Source organism: Toxorhynchites rutilus, chromosome 3 (genome assembly GCF_029784135.1).
Source record: "Toxorhynchites rutilus septentrionalis strain SRP chromosome 3, ASM2978413v1, whole genome shotgun sequence".
In the NCBI taxonomy this organism is placed as follows: domain Eukaryota; kingdom Metazoa; phylum Arthropoda; class Insecta; order Diptera; family Culicidae; genus Toxorhynchites; species Toxorhynchites rutilus.
Genome location: NC_073746.1, coordinates 242940400 through 242963410, shown reverse-complemented (window position 1 = coordinate 242963410; position 23011 = coordinate 242940400). Strand labels below are relative to the sequence as shown.

Genomic DNA, 23011 nt, shown 5'->3' with positions numbered 1-23011 from the left:
GATAAACCTCTACGCTTCATATATTACAAACCTGTCCATATTACCCCCATATATGTCCATATTACCCGCATCGAAAAAAATGTTGTACTGATCGGTCTGTTTTAATTTCAGTAAAAAACATTGAAATCACTTTTTTTGTAAAAATATTTTGCCAATTAGATGGAAAACAGGATAGTGAATTGCGAGAAACTGCATCAAAGTTTTGGGAAACATGAATTTCTAAAGATATAATTGATGTTCTTCTTAACATGTCCGTTTTACCCCCACCTCCCCTACAACGTAAACTAAAGCTTAATCCAAAATGTTTCTGGAAACACATTCATTTACAGAGGAACGAGTCAGGGTTGCCATCTGTTATGACTTATGAACAGGAAGAAGCCTCTATGAACCCTAGCATCAGTGATTTATTCCGTCGGCAATTCAGCCGTCTTTTTTTGATAATTCAATCAGCGACATTTGTATCCAAAGGGCAGTTGAAAACACACAAGTTCTACCTGAAAATCCAAACATTGATGCAGTGATTGTTCTCAACGCTTGCTCGAAACTGAAAGCATCATAAAACTCTGCGTGTAAATAACCGTGATGATGTAACTTTTCTACAGAGACAGTTAGAAATTCGTGCCAGTTGGTGTGAAGCTGGAGTTCATCGTTGACACACACCGTTCATACGGCAAGCTCTCCATTTCCTTCTTCAATAATGCTAGCGTTCCTAACGTTCCTAATGTTCGCCGTCTTAACGTAGAACACAATCAATAGAAGCGGCGTGAGGAAGAATACAATCACTCGCATGAGCAACGCTGACACACCCTTTGCTATTGCCTGGCCAAAACGCATACATTGTCATGACATTACAGCACGTGTGTTCAAACAAAGAATGATACGATACGATCGAGTCAGAATTACCCGAACCGGTCGCAGTATTGCCCTCCGTAATCCGTTCTTTTCTAGTCCAATTGGGTTATGCAAAATGTGGCATATAGACGTCATTGAGGTTCATGTTCCATTTCTGTGAAGCAAAAATGATAATGAATTTTCCGGTGAAATGAACATACTTTTAAAACCAAAAATATAAATGAAAACAGCCTCTAATATGTGTTCTGTGTAACAGAATAACGCATTCTCTGTAAGTGGGGAAAAATCTTGAACGAAAATCGTCACTGATAATGATTTTATAATACAGATATAGTTTTGGTGGATATGCCAGGTTTTATCAAAAAAAAGTTAGGGTTATGAATATGTCTTCTGGGTATATTACATTTTCGAGCAGTTATTCTAATTCAAATTTTACTAATTTAAAAATGTTTTCGGGTCTGCCGATGACGGAATATGGGTGACTGTTCAATGTTGTTACCACAAACATGGTTCATGGCCCGGCGGTGATCTGAAACTTTTATCACCTTGCATGGCACATGGAAAATGTAGAAAGCGTATCGTTGGTGAGTTGAAATCCATGTTCATGAATCAAGTAAGCAATATGACTGTGTTTCAAATTCAGAATACCGATGTGAATGCTCTCCGATTAGATGATAACGACGAAAGAAGCGCTACCTAATTGGCCGTTACATCACAAGACCCAGCATTCATAAATGTAGCCGCCGAATCTGAAAACAACAAGCGCGTATTTTTCACCAACGAGGCAGTAATTGAACAAAAATTATATTGCTTTTCTTTATTCAATTGTTGTACTTTAGGACAAAAATAATAATTCTTTCAAATTACACTTAACTTTTAAGAAATCAAATATGTCAGATACGTCAATGAAATACATTGAATAAAGAAAACGAATGGTTTGAGTTTTTTTTTTATTTTTGTGAATATGCGCCCTATTCTTCAGTATGTCAAACACAAGTACGAGCACAAGATTCACGAACATTTTATGTTTGTTTATCGAATGACGAAGCAGCAAATACAATTTCGTTCAAATCGTTCATTTGTTCTATTTCTTTGATCACATTCGATCACACTTACAATGCCTTAGTTATTATGGTATTCAACAACCAACATAAAGGTTGTGTCACATCAAATTGCATCACGGAAAAAACGCTGTAGAAATTTAATTTTTAGGAATTATATCTTCAGCTTTCGCTTATAATCAGATAAGAGTGTATAGATGACGTTGGCCATGCTTCACTGTCAATTTTTCGTAAATTTGGAAAAATGTCGTCGAACGAAAAAGAGCGTCGTGAATTAATCCTGTACACTCATTTCGAGAATCCGGAGTTGTCACATCGGGACATCGGTAAGATGCTGGGAATCGTCCAATCCACGGTCAGCAGAGTACTAAAACGATACTTCGAGAACCTAACCATCGACCGGAAGGTGAAGAACGGCAAAAATGGATGCTCCGTAAGTGAAAAAGATCAAAAGCGCGTAGTTAAGCAGTTTAGACGTGATCCGAGAAGTTCGGTCCGGGATGTCGTCAATAAGCTGAATTTGTCAAGTTCATTCGTCCAGCGGACCAAGCAGCGGGAGGGCCTGCGTACATACAAGGTTCAGAAGGCTCCTAACCGCGACGAAAGGCAAAACATCGTGGGGAAGACGCGAGCCCGGAAGCTGTACACCGAAATGCTGACGAAGCCGCATTGCCTGGTAATGGACGACGAAACCTACGTCAAAGCGGACTTTCGTCAGCTGCCGGGCCTGTTGTTCTTCTCCGCAGAGGACAAATTCAGCGTTCCGGAGGAGATTCGCAAGCAGAAATAACTAGTTTGCGAAAAAGTACATGGTGTGGCAAGCGATCTGCTCTTGCGGAAAGCGGAGCGCCCCCTTCGTGATGACCGGCACGGTAAACGGGCAGGTTTACCTTAAGGAGTGCCTACAGAAGCGCTTACTACCACTATTGAAGCACCTGACGTTGTACAGAATTTATGGACGGGGTAAAGAGGAAGGTGCGAGCATACGGGCTTGGGCTCGAAGTATAAATAAAAAGAAAATGCCAAAAGTTGTTTAATAGTTTTTATTTTACTGTCTAAAATTTTCAAAAGGATCGGTCTACTGGGCGAATTTCTACAGCGTTTTTTCCGTGATGCAATTTGATGTGACACACCCTCTATTCGCTAGAAATAATTTTTATGGAAAACAACGTTTGCCGGATCAGTTATTTTTATAATGAAGGCGTTTGCGGACATGTTAGCTAATTTACAGAACAAAATCAAGAAATAATTTTCATTTAAATTTTAACCATTTATACGAAGGCCGCTTTGAGTTTGCAAATATTATTCTGATACTGATCTAATTTGATTAATTAATGTCGTGAATGTGCATGAAGTACTATTTTTCTAATTTCTCTTAGCACAAAATTGAGATGCCAGATGTGAATACATGTTATCATTTTGTGGACATTTAATTTTGTGAATATTGGTAAAACTTTTGCATGAGACAAACATGGTTAAACAAAAGCGATGTTGAAAGCGAACACATGGCTTTGGTCACAGGTGAACTAATAGTAGAATAATAAAATTAATAGTAGAATAATAAAAAAAATAGTAAGATGTATTGAAATGATCAAATCAAATTTAAAATAAATATATTCACTGGAATAATTGCTTTTGTCAAGCTGACATACACGATATCTTATGTGTATGTCAGCTTTACAAAAGCAAATATGAGAAAAAAAAAGTCTAGATCGTTCCAGATAAGATACCGCATTGTTAAAATTGCTGAATGTAAAATTCGGTAGAAAAATAAAATACCGAAAAATTCATTCCAAGACATATTTTTGATTGTCGAACAAATTTTTTCGTTTTTTTTATAAGTTTATAAGCAAAGATTTTTCATGAAAAATAACTCATTTTTAACAAAAATGGCCACAATTTTAGCAATTTTTCGAATTTTCAAAAACCCCTATGTAACGCTTTAGGTATTGTCCTAAAGTTTCAAAATATTTATTGGAATTCGTTCTGCGACACCCCGTTGCTTCAGCTAGGTACCGATTTTCAGACAGCATCTACACATCCAGCTGTCAACAGCGTAATACAGGTCGGACTCGATTATATACGGACTCGATTATATGTGATTCGATTATATACAATTTTGGACTCGATTATATACAGATTGAAAAAAAAAAATTTTATATTTCAAATATGGTTTGTTTCAAGAAGAAATGAAACCTTTCAACGTTAAAGTGAAATTCAAGTGGTTATTACATGTACAGTGGGGTAAAAATCGTGATTTTTAAAGATTTTGATTGAATTTTCACCAGGAATTGTTTATATCGATATTGCAGCCAGATGAAGAAAGATAGAAGTGGGGCGTCAAAGAACAGATTGTAGAGCTGTTAAAGAACTTTAATTTAATTGATAGAAACAAGTTTAATATAAATTTTTAGGATAAAATTAATAATAACACATTTAAAATTATTAACTTTTAAGTTTTTCACTTCCAAAATGTCGTCTATCACCGCCTGAGAGAATCTGGATAAATTAATGTTTTTCATGTGAGAAATGTGTTTTCTGGCTTTAAGGGGATGAATCAAAAATCATATTCCTCTTCTATTTTCAAAAAACAAAAAATACATGCAAAAAAACAAACAAAAAAAAATGTTTGACTCGATTATATACAGTGAAAAGAATTCAAAAACTGTATTCAATCGAATCCCTGATTCTCGTGCTCCCGTGGCCGGGTGGTTAGTATCAAATATTACATGCCGGGGGTTCGGGTTCGATTCCCGTTCTGGTCGGGGAAATTTTTCGTCGAATTAATTTCCCCCGACTTGCACTGTGGACACGCGTATTCTAGAGCTTGCCATTCAGAATGCATTCAAGGCGTGTTATTCGGCATAGGAATCTCAACTAGGTACTAATAAAAATGACGCAAGTAAAACTACGTTGAAATGGCGATGTTCCTCTAGGAACGGTAGTGTCATTTAAGAAGAGATATAATCAAGTTCGCGCCGTAATCAATATTCGCGTACTCAGAAAATGGAAAATACATCTTCAAATATACCTTAAACAATAATCAAAATTCCCGAATATTTCACTTCATTCGTAACAACCTAAAAAATTCACGAAAATTCATAATTTTCTGACCTGCCAGACAGGGGTCCCCCCTTAAATCAAACAATTTAGTAGTCCTACGTTAGCAATGCGGTCGTGTCTTGGGCATAAAACGTTATAATTTTTTTTAAATGAATTCAATAAAATAGTTTGATAAGAACATCGATTCCCATTGAGTACACAGTACAGAGAACCTGATTTTTTCTACAAAATGAAAATTTTTGAAATTTTGAAATTTTTACAAATAAGAAGTGTTTAGGAAAAAATAATTTTCGAAATACGTAACGATGAGAATGTTCACTGACAAGCCAAACAACGAAATTAGGACATTTGCTTATGCTGATTAAAAGTTTCTAATTTTTCCACCAAATAAGAATTTAATTAATATTTTTAATTATTAATTAAAAGTTTAATTTGGTTTAACCCTTTGCGATCTTTTGTATGTTCTTAGCCAGCAAGCAAGAAATCATACTTATCATATACTTTTTTACACTTTTTCTTAACGAATCTTAACATGTAGTGAACCTGTTCACGAGTTAATATGGAGCTTCTATTCATGACTTTTGAGTCATCCTGTACTTCTGTAGAGCTGTCACATGTCAAAATAAAAATAAATACAGAAATCGCTCTCTCGGTAGTCATTCGGCCGTAGTTTTGTGCGCATCGTATTTAAGGAATTTCTGGTGAAAGATATATTATTCAATCTGATATCTTGATCAAATCATCTGTTTGGACGATATTCTAGGATAGGCGAACAGATGAATAGTTGATAGTTTTACCATCAACCAAGCAGGTTACCACTTTATTCCCATTGACTACTTTGCCCCCACTACCACTATTAGTGTTAAGTATGAAATGGGGCGCAAATTTCATTACAATATGAATATGAGAGGAGTACGAAAATTTGTACCAAAATTGGTGAAACGACTTGTAGGGGATTCTCGAGTAATATACACGAAGGAGAATTATGAAATATATTTTCATATGAAAACACATTAAAACACTAAGTTCACAAGAAATAAACAGATCTTGTTCGCTTTCATATGTTTACATGATGGATGCAGTAATACATGTTCTTTCGAGAGAAATTAATTCCGATCAGTACGAAGCTCATTCAAAAATTTAATACAACCGCAAAGGGTTAAATTGGAATCAAGAAACATTCAATTGAATTATTGTTTGATGGAACATTCGGTATTTTGATCGGCAGAATCAAGTCTAAATTCGACTTGTCTTGAAACAAAATATTCCCATCGTAACGCATGATTGACTATCTAAACTTGATTCCGAAAGTGTGCAACTCCAATAATCATTCCTGCCACGTCGATAGTGAGCAACAGCAAGTAGTAATTAAGCTATCCATGCTAGAATATTTCAACGCTCCAATCGCTAACCTCGTGGGTGACAATATTCTTCACGTCGTCGTGGTCCACTTCCGAAGAATCCGGTGGAGCAGGATGAGAAGGCGGCGGCGCGGGACGTGGTGAACCGGAATGTTGGCCCTGACTGGAAAGTTTACCCACTTCACCAGCGCCACTGCAGGCGGAAACGGATGACGAGGAAAAAAGAAGATTGCGTGGAAAGTGTGCCATTCCAGTGGCGGATGAAGACGGGGGAGCAAACGGGGGTGGCCCAGGAGTGGATAAATCTTCTGCCTTTTCATCGTCAACAAAAAGTGCAGAATTCGTGGTCGCTGGTTTCTGAAGCAGCGATGCGGATGCTGCGAAAAGATTTTTGTAGAACTGAGCCGGAAAGAGGAAAGGAGGCTTCTGGGGAACAGCTCCAGACTCCGGACGGGCCTCGGCACCCATTTTGTCATCGAGCGTTGGCTTTAGGTAAAGATCCTCTTTGATCCGAATATTGGACGCCATCAAGTGCAGCGTGTGCGACTGTAGTTAATCCAAGCAGCGGTTTAAACTTGCTCCAGAACACAGATGCTCCAGATTCCGTACGACGAACAGAAAAGTTTTCCAAACTAACTTCTCAACAAACTTTCACTTTTTGGGCAAACATTGAGCCTTGCTCTGCTTCTCCATTCACTTTTCACTCTTTTCCACCCGCGTTCATTCATGCATCGAGCAGAATAATTAGATTTTCACTTTCTTCTTTTGATTTCCCAGGTAGGAAATGCCACTCTGGTGCGCAAATAGAAGCAATTCAGGAGCGGAGAACTTTTTCCGCTTTCCTCTGTTATCACAAACTTGGTGCTTTGAATAATTTTCTTAAATACAACGAAATGGGCGAAAACTTTCACTTCTCGCTGTTTCCCGCTTCTCTTAGGAACTTTGTGTTGACTGCACTTATTCTACAAACATTTGTTGGCCTATTTTGAGGAACTTTCGTTACAAGTAGCGATTCTTTTGGGTTTGCTTCTCTACATCGAATCGGCACACTTTAGGAACAAAACCGCATCTTATCAACGTCGTAGGATAAGGCCGCTGTGGTTGTTGCTTAGGGTTGACAGGGGGAGTTAATCCGGATTGGCCATCCAGGGCAGATTTGGATCACACACTCGCGTCTTTTCCGCGGCGCGCGACTTTTTCGACTCGCTCCCGGTGACGACGACGATGTAGTGCACTCTCGCCGATGCTTGGCAAACGTCTTGACGCTCATAATACAACTTCTGGTTCGCCGTCGACGATTTTTTTTATTCCTAGCTGGTGTGCTTCCTTTTCCTGATCGCTTCCCTTCCCCATGCCCCCCAGAATGCTACTCTCAAACAAAACGAGAAAAATGCAATGAGAAAAATATAAGTTTTATATATACACACATATATTTTTTTTTCGTCCCGTTTCTTATTCTAGTGAGCGCTTGCAAGCTTGCTTTTGGTGGTGATCCTCAATTCTTTTTTTTCCCAACTCCCTCCTGTGCATTTTCCATCCCCATACTCCCTGGGAGATGTTGGTGTAGTCGCTAGCTTTTTTCCCGCTGCTTCAAATTGAAGCTCCTTCTGTTGTTACTCCTATGATACTTTTCTCGTGTTTTCTTCCACGTTTCTTTGGCGAATAAAAAAAAACAACCCGCCAGTCCAAACATATACATGCATTCCATATTTTATGTGTAGTATATGTGCACGGATATGGCGATGTGCATAAGTACAGGGTGAGACCGGGAATCCGGGAATCAATAGTGTTCTCCGTCCCCCGCACTCGCACCTACTCGGGACATACGGGAAGCCATGCCATAAACAGATGCATCAAGTTCTGAGTTTACAGCTTAGTGGCTTTATAGAGAACCATTGGATTCCGGCGCGGGGAGCGGCTCTATCGATGAAGCTTGGAATGTGGTGTTCCGTTTTTAGGGCTGACAGTCACCCGGTGGCCGGTAGAGTTCGTTTCTTCATTTATCTATTGGTCTCCGGGATTAACCATGTCATGTTTATGTAGCTTATGTAGTTGGGAAAAATAATAGCGACGACAATTTAGAGGTATCGAAATGTTATCAGCACATAATAAAATATGGAATGTTAGATTAGTTCAATAAATTCTGAGCGTCTTTGTGAGCCTTCTAGACGCTAAAGACCATTCTTGTTGTTCAAATAGTTTGCTAAAAATATTATATGATGAAAACATACGGGACAAGGTGCGAATACTGTCGAATATTGTGGAATTTATCAACCTTGGTACGTACTGATTGACCATTTGCTCAAGTCAGCTGTTCAAAGTGCGAGAAAGATAGGTTAAAATTACAATTGCGACGTTTGTCGCTCTGGTGTCACACAATCCACTTCAGGGAAGCTCAATCGGTACAAAGGTCTGAATTGGAAAAATGGGTAGAAAGTACTGCATTTCAGGACAATTCTAAATCGGACAATTCCTTCATCGAGGTCTGTTCTTATCAACACATCCGGCGATCCTTTTTTTTTTGGTATAGATAGAAGAAGATATAAGAGTGCGTTTTTCATCACATTAAAATCCATTTCCTGTTTCGAACAAAGATCAATTTCGCTAGCACAAACATCCAATGGACTAACAACACTTGCAACTATGTAATTCTAGAATTACAAATTAATTTTCCGATTTTTCCCTTTTTCCTTCAGAGTTTTCCGAAAATTTTCAATTGTCATGTTTGGTTAGAATATTTTTGGTTGAAATATGTGTAACCTTTTTCTCTTCATTCCAGAAGAGGGAGGGGTGTCATACCATTATAGAAACATTTTCATACCCAAAAACCCAAAAACCCGAGTTATGCAGAAATTTGTGTTTCATTTGTATGGCAGCCCCCCTTAGAGAGGGGGGAGGGGTATCTAACCACCATAGAAACATTTATTGCACCCTAAAACCTCCATATGCCTAATTTGGTTTCATTTGCTTGATTAATTCTCGAGTAATGCAGAAATAAAGACATAAAGACAGCCCTAAATCGGACAATTCCTCCCTCGAGGTCTGTTCTTATCAACACATCCGGCGGCGATTCTTTTTTTTTGAATAGATAGAAGATGATATAAGAGTGCGTTCGTGCTTTGAAATGTAGCAACCTTGCCTCGGCGCAAAATAAACTTAAATAAGTAATCCGTATTCGTGGAGCAATTTAATCTGTATTAGAATAGCAGACACAAAAATAATTTTAAATTGCTTAAATTTGGACGAAAATCATCACTCGATGTTGTTTAAATACTTAGAAAACAGTCCGAACTTAACGATTCTTCTATAAATCTTGTATACATCCAGCAACATGTTGGATGAAATACGTGTAATTTTGTAATAGAGACCATTAAAGACTGCATTTCTTTTGTTTGAACACACGTGCTGTCGTTTGAACAACGGCTGTGTAGGTGTTACTCATGATAGCGTCTCGCTATCATTCCTCGAACCGCTTCTGTTGATTGTCTCATAGGAATCGCAGTCGTTCGCTCTTTACCTTTGCGAATAGGTTGACCATGAATTATTGACACAGCTCAAGACATCCTAGAATGACGTTGTCCTGACTGCGCCAATTCATCAAACGACACACATAAGAATCCATTGAGGGCACTCTTTAGTTTGTTTCGTCTCCTCCAACCACACAATATTAAAATATTAATTCAAAATGAGTAATGATGTTCCTAATAATGAAAGTAACTGTGGCGCATTGGATCTACACACGTTGCTCTTCAATCGGTTTTTTATCAGGATTGACGACAATAGCGTGACTGTTATTTTGCATTCCGTGCATGGGTGTGATTAGAATAATTTCAATAATTCATTGTGCTCATCCAAAAAGGCTTCCAGCTCACCGGCGATATTCCTAGTTTTAGTCGAATTGAGGTTACTTGCGTATGTGTAGGGTGAAATTCGATGAAGAGGACGAAGTGCCATCTGGCATTAAACAACGTAAATAAATTCGTCCTGTTTAAAAAACGAACGGCGAATCAATTATTTGGTATCGTTTAAATAAAAATACACATATCGCGATAAAAAAGGAGATGAGGGTGAAAATTGGTTATATATGGTTCTAATTTTATTTCAAGCCAAATTTATGCAGAAAAATACGAAAACAAAGTTATTCAGATTTTATTTGCATGGGACCACCCTAATCGGTTTCAAATATAAAGTAATAGGTATCCTAGCGGTATCATATATTGTTTACGACCTATTCTCATGCTTACCAAGTTTTTTGAGTATAATATCATTAATATCGGTCGAGCCGTTTCGGAGGAGTTTGACCACGAACATCGTGACACGAGAATTTTATATATAAGATTTATCTATTTATTTATTTATTTATTTATTTATTTATTTATTTATTTATTTATTTACTTATTTATTCATTTATTTATTTATCTATTTATTTATTTATTTATTTAACACATCAACAGGTTGACATAGATCCCTAATGATACAAGCTTATATTTAACTTAATCTAATTGAAATTGAGGTTGCCTGAGACGATTTTTTATAGTGTTTCTGGAAAGTTGGAAATCTATATGTTCGAACTGACTGTTAAATATTCGAGCCATGCTAGCAACGGGCTCATGATAGGCGTAATTAGTGCGCGCAGTTGGTAGTCGTAGAAAGACGTGATTTCGCAAATTCTTCCTTCTAACGTTGAATTTAACATAACTTAGCAACTCAGAGCAGTCAATGTTGGCTTGGATGAGATCGTATACGTATATTTCCAATAAGTCAGATGTTAATAAAATTCAACAAAAGATGTGACCAGTGTTTTCACACTTACAGATTTGTCTGGAACGATACAGATTTTTTCGTTTTTTTTTTTTGGTTCAGATTCTGTACGGTACAGAGTACAAATTTTCGTCAAAAAGTACAGATTGGTACATATTTTTTCCGCGTGTGAAATTTCTTACATTCGAACAAAGCAACATTAAGATACATGACGGCTTTTACGCCGCAGTATCGCTTGGAGCGATTTTTTTTTAAATTTTAATTCACGATAGTAAGCAATCTAGATTCAAGAAAACTATGTATAAGCATTATACAACACATGAAGGACTTGCAAATGTAAATGTAGTAATTGTACGAGGGTCACTATATATATTTCGGGAATTGGCAACACTGATGTCATGTGAGTCCATCTGACGGTTCCATCGTAAAGTTTGACATTTTTGACGATATACGTACTCAGAACATTTTGTCATACGGACGCTATTTGTTTATTTTATATTTAGTTGAAAGTTTGGTCTCGGCAAAAAAAATGGAACTGAATCGTGAACATTTTCGTGCGATGATTTTTTACGACTTTCGACGTGGATTATCACAACAAGAGTGCGTCAATCAACTTAATTTGACTTTTGGCGATGAAGCTCCATCAAAACCACTGTGTATCGCTGGTATAGTGAATTCAATCGTGGTCGTAGTTCGCTGTCCGACGAGTTTCGTGAAGGTCGTCCAAAATCGACTGTAGTGCCAGAAAACATCGATGCTGTGCACGAAATGATTAAGCAAGGTCGTCATGTAACCTATTGTGAGATTGAGGCATCCCTAAGCATTAGTTCCACCAGCATATATGCGATTTTACATGAACACTTAGTTATGCGAAAATTATGTTCACGTTGGATCCCACATAATTTGACAATCGCTCAAAAAAAAAAGGCTCGTGTCGATTGGAATAAATGCTTTGAAAATTGGTTTAAGCGCATGCAAAAGTGTATCGATCATCGTGGCGAGTACTTTGAAAAACAATAAAAATATATTCGCAGCTTAACTATTTGTTTTTGTTCCTATTCCCGAAATATAAATAGTGACCCTCGTAGTAAATAAATGAGTATTTTTTCATGTTTAATTTCTACAACGAATATTTTCGATGGTGCAGATTTTTGGTACAGATTTTTGGATGAAAAAGTACAGTACATGAAAAAGATTTTTAACCCCTCTAGTACATATTAAAATGTGGCAACACTGGATGTGACCCATTAAAAAAACAACGTTTCAAGCTTTATGACCACCCTACAATCGCGATCGCCGAACTTCAATTTAATGGATTATGTTATTTGAAGAACTTTGTAAATTAAAGGATCCGGATTGTCGGCATCCAGAAGCAAGACATTCGAAGTGAATGTGAGAAGTTACCGAAAAAGCAAATATGAGTAGCCTGGGATTCTTTTGTAACAGGTCTGAGGGCTTTAGTTCGTACAGCACATAAAAAATCGAAATAAAAAACCACATCTTGGAAGTGTTGTTCTTCTTCGTTAAAAAAATCAATGAAGTATGTTTCATTTAGCACTTTGTCACACAAAATGGATAATACGCCTTAAAAATAATTACGCACATGAATTGTAAGGTATCATTTTGTAGTTTTTTATTAAATTTGGTTTTGAAGAAAGTTTTCTCTATATACCTCCTATCAATTTTTGTCAGGAAATACTGTCGAATATACCTACTTTTTACCCTAACTCCACCACTTTTTCAAAGCAGATGGTTTTTTGAATGGTTGTCACATTCTGTTTACGTTATATAATTGTCCAATATTTTGGAATATGACGAAAATTTCGACAATTTCTCGATTGTTCGATGCTTTTTTTCAACAAAATAAATAAAAAATAATAATCAATAAAAAACAGAAAAAGACTATGACATCTCGAATATCATAGTAGATAGCTCAGTCGAACCTGTTTTGTAGTTATAAGCAACTTAGAATTAAGCCTATAATTTATGCAGTTATGATATATTTACTTATGTTAAAAAATGTACTGCTAGGTGATGACTTCTTATCCTCTTGAACCAAATTAATTAAATGAGGGAAAAAATGAAATGATATGAATTATACAAAACGTCGGTTTTCAAACCGCATGAGGGCGAGCTAGATTAGTATAGATTGTTTTCTTTATAGAGGCTCGAAAGTTCGTTTGTCCCTAATGTAAAGAGTGCTTTTGTATTTTCGCACGGTTGTGTAACATTTACCCGAAAACCATTAACCCAAATGTAACAAATACCCGAATAAACATTTACCCGATTGCAACGTTTACCCGCATGCATAAAAGAAAAAAATCCGATGACTAAGGTTATAAGTTTTGTCGAATCTATTCATAATATATAAGATTTAATGAATACAACATGTGTTCCGTCTGCTGGGAACTTAGGGTGGACTGTAGGGGAAGTCCGGGCAAGACGCCCCTGTTAGGCAAAACAGAATGAAACATGTGTTTTTACTTCACATTTCAACGTTTCTTCACATCCACAACGTAGCCACGTTTGTTTTCTTTGTAATGAGATGAGTAATAATGCAATAAAAACTAACAGAAATAACGAAAATTCTAAATCCTTCCATATTACACAATTCTTAACACTCCAATACTCGCGCATTGGTCTGTCAGACCGAGAAATCAATAATTCGTTCATTTCTCAGAAAATATCAACACTACGACTTTGCGATTCTCTCTAGCTTCGTTAAGTGCGCTACACAAACAACGTCCCGTCACCGTGAAGTCAACGTGAAGGAATGAAATGTCAAATATTCTGCCATGGAGATCGTATGGTAGCACTCACATGCATCATCACCGGCAACTTTGACGTCGGCAAAATAAGTCCAAGAGAATAGTTGACGGGACGGTGACGGTGACGCTGTATGTGTAGCGCACTTTATTCGTCGTTCGTCATCGTTTAGCGTATCGAAAGTGTTGGTACGAAGAGGACGTGAGCCACTTTTTAACACTTTCGGTCTGACACACCGACGCGAGTATAGGAGTAACTTTTATGGACAAGTGCCTTTTTTCATATTCTTCTTGAATATAATGCATAAGATCATTACCGGACTATTCTCATTTGATTTCAGTCCCTTTTGTAACTGGATTGAACGGATCCATATATACATTATTCGTCGTTAGATTCATTCGTTCAAAAGCAAAATATAAATGTTTGACTTTCGTATAGTTATTCGCTAAATATAATGGTCATACATATACACACTTGTGGAATAGTTTAACTTGGGGAAGAATTGTAAACAGTAAACTATAAACTAATCGGTGGCTTATGGTGATTTTTAATAGTTACAGTTTCGGGGATATTTTTTTATAATGAACAATATCGACAAGAAAACAAGAAAAATAAAAGGAAGTTCCTAGAAATCCTTTTATATCATCTTTTTATGCCCCATCTAAAAAAAGGCATTAAATCTTAGTTTACCAAGAATACAGAGATAAAGAATATTAGAAATATGCAAACTTTATATTCCAGAACCTTTATCATCTGGTGATTATCTAGAAGGTTGCTATACATTCTTCTCTTCGATAAAAGACCCGAAAAACATGCAACAACTGCATGAAATCACAGGCTATCCAACTCTTGACGAGTAAAGTTCAGTGTCGGTATTGTGCGTTGCCACTTTTGCTATTGTGCTATTGGTACGAGTGAAGGTCATTGCTGTCCGCTTTCGACCTGACCATTTGTGAAGTGGAACGAAGGAACAAAGGAAGCAGCTCTCTTGCAGCGAGCCGGATTGCGGCTGTTGAACTGATTCGGCATAACGGGATCGCCATCGCGTGACTGTCGCAAACGGGATTCATCATCACGTGGCTGCGTAAGCTATTCTTGCGCTATTGTGTTGTCTCCGTAGCGCGTAGCCTCTGTCTCTCCCTGATTAGGGCAGTAGAGCGCATTATTGGAACAACTTATATATTAAGGTACACATATTTATTATTAATATTATTATTCAATTCATTTGTTCATTGTTTAATATTATTATCATAATTTTTTTTTTGCTATTTTTTTTAAGATTATTGTTAAAATCAATAATAATTTAGAAATAAGACAGACATTTTTTTGAATGGAGAATAGTGGAGGATCTCCAGAGATGGAGATCTCCGATAATGAATCTCATACAAGATCTGGGAAAAAACATAAACGAGTCCCTCATAAGGAAGATAATTCTTCTGGGGACGAATCCGCTCATCCTACCAAGCCCCCCTCTAAGAAAATTGCAAGCCTCCCTTCTCAACCCACTGTTACTTCCACTCCCCCTCTCCCATCATCGATTTCGCTTCCCCCTTCTGATGCTTCCGATCCAACCCAATCCTCGTCCTCGTCCTCATCCTCATCCTCGTCCTCGTCCTCGTCCTCGTCTTCCCCCTCTGTTGTCTCCGTGTCAGAGTTTATCCAGAAGATGCACCTGGAACTGGCCCTTGGGTTGTTTTCCTCCGGCCAAAACCGAAAGGAAAAAACCTTAACGTGATTCAGATCATGAAAGATCTGGCCAGATACACTTCTGTATCTGAAATTCGCAGGGTTAGACCGAACAAATTGCGAGTTGTCGTGAATGAACGGAAACACGCAAACGAGATTGTTGCTGATCAACATTTCACTCTCGAATATCGAACATTTATACCCTCCCATAACGTAGAAATTGAGGGGGTGATAACTGAAACGGGTCTGACGAGCGAACAAATAAAAGCAGAAGGAAAAGGCAAGTTCAAGAAGCTCCCCTCAATGGAAGTGAAAATCTTGGACTGTCGCCAACTCGGGAAACTTTCCCATGATGGGGACCAAACTAAATTTACGCCATCCGACTCGTTTCGAGTCACCTTTGCTGGTGCCGCCCTCCCTGACTACGTTATGGTGGACAAATTGAGACTACCTGTGCGACTCTTCGTGCCAAAGCCCATGACTTGCAGCGGATATTTTAAAGGGCGCTTCTCCACTGGCCCAACAACAACAACCAATCAACACACAAAATGTCTTCGCCACGTTGCCCGTTGACGAAATAGAAGCGGACACAGCTAACGGGGGCACACCGTTCATTTTCCAAGGGAATCCCCGGCGCAAAAATGTGACCACTCCCAAAGTTCAAGGACAAGCCCCTCCGGTGATACCCCCTGTTAGCATGCCTAAAAAATCGAGTGCAGCGGACAAGCAAAATCAGGTTCCTCCTGGTTTCCGTGGGAATAATTCACCTTCGAATGGCCCAGCACTCGAGGGGACATCAAAAACCCCAACTGTCCCTGTTATTCCGTCCAGTTCAACTTCCCAATCGGGATTTATAAAGTTGTCTGACCTTTTGGACCAAATCTTCAAGTGTTTTAATGTTTCCGACTCCATCAGAACCCTTGTCATCTCAATGCTTCCAGTATTAAAGACAATTTTGCAACAATTGATGCAAACATGGCCCCTCCTTGCAATGATTATCTCTCTTGATGTCTAATTCAAATAGAGAGGTCGGAGATATCACTGTTTTACAGTGGAATTGTCGTAGTCTTATCCCTAAATTGGATACATTCAAAATTTTAATTCATAACTACAATTGTGATGTTTTTGCTCTGTCCGAAACTTGGCTTTCTTCGCGAGATGATATCTCTTTCCACGATTTTAATATTATACGCTTGGACCGTGATGATAGATACGGAGGGGTGCTTTTGGGGATCAATAAGTGCCACTCATTTTTTAGAATTGACCTTCCACCTATTGGAGGGATCGAAGCTGTTGCTTGTCATGCAAACATCAGAGGCAAAGACCTCTGTATTGTCAGCTTGTATTGGCCTCCGAGAGCTGCGGTTAGCCGCAAACAACTTGATGACATGTGCTCACTCCTTCCTGAGCCACGATTGATCTTGGGAGACTTCAACTCTCACGGAACTGCCTGGGGGGAACAGTACGACGACAATCGTTCATTGTTGATATCTGACCTTTGTAACAGCTTCAATATGACCGTTTTGAACACTGGGGAAACAACACGTGTACCTAAACCTCCTGCTAACCCAAGTGCTCTTGACCTCTCGCTTTGCTCGAATTCACTATCGTTAGATTGCAAGTGGAATGTAATCCAGGATCCCAACGGTAGTGATCACTTGCCAATCAAAATTTTCATCACCATTGGGTCGAATTCTTCTGAATCTATAAACATGGCATATGACCTCACAAGACACATTGACTGGAAAAAATATGCGGACGCGATTGCTCTAGCCATCAATTCCAGAGATGGTTTACCTCCATTGGAGGAGTATAACTTCCTTTCTCGTTTGATCTATGACAGCGCGGTTCGCGCTCAAACGAAACCCATCCCAGGTTCCACCATTTACCGAAGGCCTCCCAATCTATGGTGGGATAGCCAATGTTCCAAGCTTTATGTAGAAAAATCGAATGCATTTAAAGCTTTTCGGAAACGTGGAACCCCTGAAAATTTTCAAATGTATTTAGCCCTTGAGAATCAGTTCAAAAATTTGATCAAAGGGAAAAAACGTGCTTATTGGCGAAATTTCGTGGAAGGTTTGTCACGAGAAACGTCAATGAAAAAATTATGGAAAGTGGCTCGAAACATGAGAAATCGCTCTTCAACGAATGAAAGTGAAGAATATTCACATCGATGGATTTTTAATTTTGCACGGAAGGTTTGTCCTGATTCCGCTCCTGTGCAAAAAATTGTTCGAGATATACCACAAGGTAGGTGCGATCTTGATTCCGAGTTTTCGATGGTAGAATTCTCTCTTGCTCTGCTCTCATGTAACAATTCTGCTCCGGGATCGGATAGAATTAAGTTCAACTTGCTGAAAAACCTCCCTGATGTGGCGAAACATCGCTTGTTGAATTTATTCAATCGGTTTCTGGAGAATAATATTGTTCCAGATGATTGGAGACAAGTACGAGTTATAGCTATTCAAAAACCCGGAAAACCCGCGTCCGACTTCAATTCGTACCGCCCAATAGCAATGCTGTCTTGTATACGGAAATTGTTGGAGAAAATGATCTTGTTTCGCCTTGATCGATGGGCTGAAACGAATGGCCTACTCTCAGATACACAATATGGGTTCCGCAGGGGCAAGGGGACGAATGATTGTCTTGCGTTGCTTTCTTCAGAAATTCAAATGGCTTACGCCGAAAAAAAACAAATGGCTTCAGTATTCTTGGACATAAAGGGGGCCTTCGATTCTGTTTCAATAGAGGTTTTGTCGGACAAATTACACTCTCGGGGTCTGCCGCCTCTATTGAATAATATGTTATATAACTTGCTTTGTGAGAAACATTTGAACTTTTCTCACGGAGATTCGGCAGTAAGTCGGGTCTCTTACATGGGCCTCCCCCAGGGCTCATGTTTAAGCCCCCTTTTGTACAACTTCTATGTAAGCGACATCGACAATTGCCTTACACAAAATTGCAGCCTAAGACAACTTGCAGATGATGGAGTGGTGTCTGTCGTAGGATCTAACGAATCCGACCTGCAAGGACCCTTACAAGATACTTTGAACAATTTTTCAACCTGGGCCATTGGGCTAGGGATCGAATTCTCCACGGAGAAAACAGAGATGGTGGTTTTTTCTAGGAAGCATAGACCAGCAAAACCAAAGCTTCAACTTTTGGGTAAACCGATCACTCATGCTATGTCATTCAAGTATCTTGGGGTCTGGTTCGACTCCAAATGTACTTGGGGGGCCCATATTAGGTATCTGAGTAAAAAAAGCCAACAAAGAATAAACTTTCTCCGTACAATTACCGGCACCTGGTGGGGAGCCCACCCAGAAGATCTTATAATGTTGTATCGAACAACTATTCTCTCAGTGATGGAGTATGGCAGTTTCTGTTTTCAATCAGCTGCCAAAACACACCTCATTAAACTCGAGCGAATTCAGTATCTTTGTCTCCGTATCGCGTTGGGATGTATGCCCTCAACGCATACCATGAGTCTCGAGGTTTTGGCAGGCCTACTCCCACTAAAAGATCGCTTCAATTTATTATCTCTTCGGTTCTTCATCCGGTGTAAGGTCATGAACCCATTGGTGATCGGAAATTTTGAGCAGCTGATCGAGCTAAATTTTCACTCCGGATTCATGAGTTCATATCATGAATTCATCTCCATGCAGGTTGATCCTTCTTCGTATATTCCCAACCGTGTTTGTTTCCCTGACTACATCAATTCCTCTGTGCATTTTGATCTGTCCATGAAGCAAGATACCCATGGATATTCAGATTACCAACGATCGAGGATCGCTCCAACGATCTTCGATGAAAAGTATGGGGGTATCAATTGTGATAATATGTACTTTACTGATGGGTCCACTATAAACGAGTCCACAGGATTTGGAGTGTTCAACGAATTTTTTAGCACCTCACACAGTCTTCAGAATCCTTGCTCAGTGTATATTGCTGAATTGGCAGCAATTCATTGGGCGCTGGACAGCGTCGCCTCACGACCTGTTGAACACTATTACATTGTAACGGATAGTCTTAGCTCTGTCGAAGCTATCCGTTCAGTGAGGCCGGAAAAGCACTCGCCGTACTTCCTTGAGAGAATACGAGAAATTTTGAGTGCTTTATCCAGACGCTGTTATGTCATTACCTTTATCTGGGTCCCTTCACATTGCTCCATTCCGGGTAATGAGAGGGCTGACTCATTGGCAAAGGTAGGTGCAATTGAAGGCGATAATTAACAGCGTCAAATCGCCTTCAATGAATTTTATTCTTTAGTCCGCAAAAATACCATCGCTAACTGGCAACGCAAGTGGAATGAAGATGAATTGGGTCGGTGGTTTCACTCGATTATCCCTAAGGTTAGCCTCAAACCGTGGTTCAAAAGTCTGGACTTGAGTCGGGACTTTATTCGCACCTTCTCCCGACTCATGTCCAATCACTGTTCGTTAGATGCACTACTCTTCCGTTTCAATCTTGCCAGCAGCAATCTCTGCGTTTGTGGCCAAGGTTATCACGACATCGAGCACATTGTTTGGTCGTGCGAGGTGTATCTGGTCGCCAGATCGAATTTAAAAAACTCCCTTCGGGCCCGAGGAAGACAACCCAATGTGCCGGTGAGAGATGTGTTGGCTCGGTTAGACCTTGATTACATATCCCATATATATGTTTTCCTTAAAGCTATAGATCTTCGTGTGTGATTGCCCCTACATCCTTATACCCTCCTTTCCTTCCTTTGCGGGTAATTCGTCCCCTTGCTATAAATAGTAGAATAAGTTGAAATGTAAATACACTATAGATATACGAATAGATTTATAAATTGAGTGTTCATCAACATTGTTACAATTTCCTTATATCCCATCCTTCTCCTAAAAATATGTCACCCTCCTAAACTCGAGTACACCGCGAGTAATCGGTTTTCCACCTTACTAACCATAGATGTAAGAAAATTGTTTATATATATATATAATTTTAAAATTATATTTAAGAATTCGGCTCCTTTAAACTTAAGTAACTGAGCCTGTAAAAATAAACGAATTAAAAAAAAAAAAAAAAAACTGCATGAAATGTAAAAAATATGTTTGTTTCGAGCATGCAGTTATGCTATGTTCTGATTCTAACTCCAATGAAACCACAATCGATTTCGATTTCAATGAAACAGAGAAAAATTCGAATTTCGTTATTTGTGTTGGAGTATTAAAAATTACTCTGTTTTGAGGAGGCTGAATTAGATGACTATTAAAACATAATAAAGACGAAGAAAACATATTTTTTGGAGGTTTTTCATTTAATAGCATAAACCTCTTCTTCAAATAAATGCCAATAAAGCCTGAAAAATACACAATGGCAACATTACAGAGAAGTTCAATTTTCGGTCTGTGACACCGTGCGGGAGTATACGTGTTATGATTTTGCACGCTAGTACAGGAGGGTTAAAGATATAGATACACTCGTAAAAAAACTCAACATAAAAATTGCAATGAATCATGACATTATCGGTATCCGTTATCTTATATTCAAAAAGTAGCAATGAAATAGGAGATGAACCCTAATAGAGTCAAATAAATGGCTCTTCGATTTCATTGCTGATTCTAAAACAGGGGTGGTATTGCGCATTTCGAAACGAGTAACTCGTTTCGAGAAAATTCTAACTCAAAGCGAAATGGTTTTAGTATTATGTATACATAAGTTCATATTTTCGGTGTACTAGATTTAGAGCAAAATTTGTCTCGTAGAGAAATGTAAAATTTTTGGGTTCGTAAACAAAGCTGGTCAAAGGCATGTCAAAATGGTCGAAACGCACAAAAACCACTCGTTTCGAAATGCGCAATGTCACCCCAGTTTTTAACCGAGGAAAAAACCCACAATTTCTCCGAAATACTACAGAGAAATATTGAATGTGGCTTTCAAATAATTTAGATACGCAATAACGACATTCGGAAAGACATCATGCGATGAACTTTAACAATTGCCTGGATCCTGGTGAGCGGACTAGTGACTGCATAGGAACCTTGGTCTCACTGCCAAGAGTTTCACTTTTTGCAAGGAATTTTGCATCGTATTTTGCATGCACGAACTATATGATCAATTACCGCTGACCTGTGGAATTGGACGCATATTTCCGCCGATTCCAGGAGGCAAACCACCCTGTTGCGGGGGTTAATCGGGGCATCGAAGAAAAATCATAAACATAAAAGACGGGAAAAATAAATGTATATACACAGAAAAAATGCACCCATATGTATATATTGTCCCGAAGCGAAGAATGTGCACATGTACAAATGCACAATTTCCACAAGAAATCGAGTGTAAGGAAAAACAGTCAGCCAACCGACGGGTTGATGGGGAAAAACACTGTGTCAGCAGACGGAAGAAAAACGCGTCCTCCCGGAAGGGGGTTGGGTTAGGTTGTGGAGGAAATCATCATGGAAAAAATGGTATAGAAAAATAAAAAAAAACAAAGAAAAACGAAGGATCTTCAGGATCGTGGCGAGGAGGCAACTGTGAACGAAGAAAATATAATAGAAAACCACTTACCATTCCCGCTTCTCGATTCCACCCGATTCGGGTGGTAGCGGGACAGTCGGGAACTAAGCCGTTGCCTTTCGTTCTCTTCCTCAATCTGTGGACGCGATTTCTTCTTGCATTTCTTTATAATGGTTTTCACGATTCCTCGGCCTTGAATGGGGCCACCGAGTAGTGGAACATATCAACCGGTAGCTGGTGGATAAAAAGTGCGAAGTAGAAAGGCAAAGGAGAGGAAGTTTCGCGGGAAAACAATAATCCTGGTAATAACTTTTTCCATACCATTTTCTTATCTCCTTTTCTTATATCCACCCCGATGCATCGAAGCGCGCGTTTTGAAAGTTCAGAGGGAAGGGAACACATTATTGAACCATGCATGTTAGCGGTCAGATGTACAAATCATTCGCTCTAAAATAAAATGTTCGTAAATAAGTCATGTCCGATATTTTGAGTTTATGTTTCATTTTATGAGATAAAATTATATACAAAATTCACAACAATTTTTGGGATGGTCACATCCTATTAGGGTCTTAATGAGGCCGGCTGATGATATTGTTGATTAGCATTTCTATGTACAAACATTCGAGCTCTGTTGAGAACCCACCAAACTACAATCAACTTCTCCATGAAATATCGGTGCTATAAAATCAGGACACAATTTGTTCCGTTATATCAAACATCGGCATTTGTTGCGACATCTAGCCCAATACGAACGTAAACTTCGCCATAAACGGGAGTGTGTCTTCGATACCCGCTGGTCCCCATTTATGTTGCTGACCAGCAGCATATGCCTCCAACATAATATACCATAACGACAGTATGCTGTGCAACACTTTCAGTAGCATCGTTCTACGCATGCATCTCAGCCACACTAACAATTGAAGTCACTCCATTCTCATAAACCATATTGCAATCCGGCAATCATCACGAAGATAATTGTACGAA

The 23011-nt window shown here is 38.8% G+C and overlaps 1 protein-coding gene across 4 annotated transcripts in view; it reads right to left on the bottom strand.

Moving 5' to 3' along the window:
• Positions 1-23011, bottom strand: part of LOC129774659 (zinc finger protein rotund-like) — a 245985-nt gene that overhangs the window by 118415 nt on the left and 104559 nt on the right. For 2 of the 4 annotated variants that reach the window (XM_055778477.1, XM_055778478.1), the window contains exon 1: positions 6389-7580. The exons of the other annotated variants lie outside the window; for them this stretch is intronic. In XM_055778477.1, the coding sequence (XP_055634452.1) occupies positions 6389-6865 (477 nt within the window). In that variant the 5' untranslated portion in view covers positions 6866-7580. Of the gene's footprint in view, positions 1-6388; positions 7581-23011 lie in introns of those variants that run through there. 4 annotated transcript variants of the gene reach the window in all.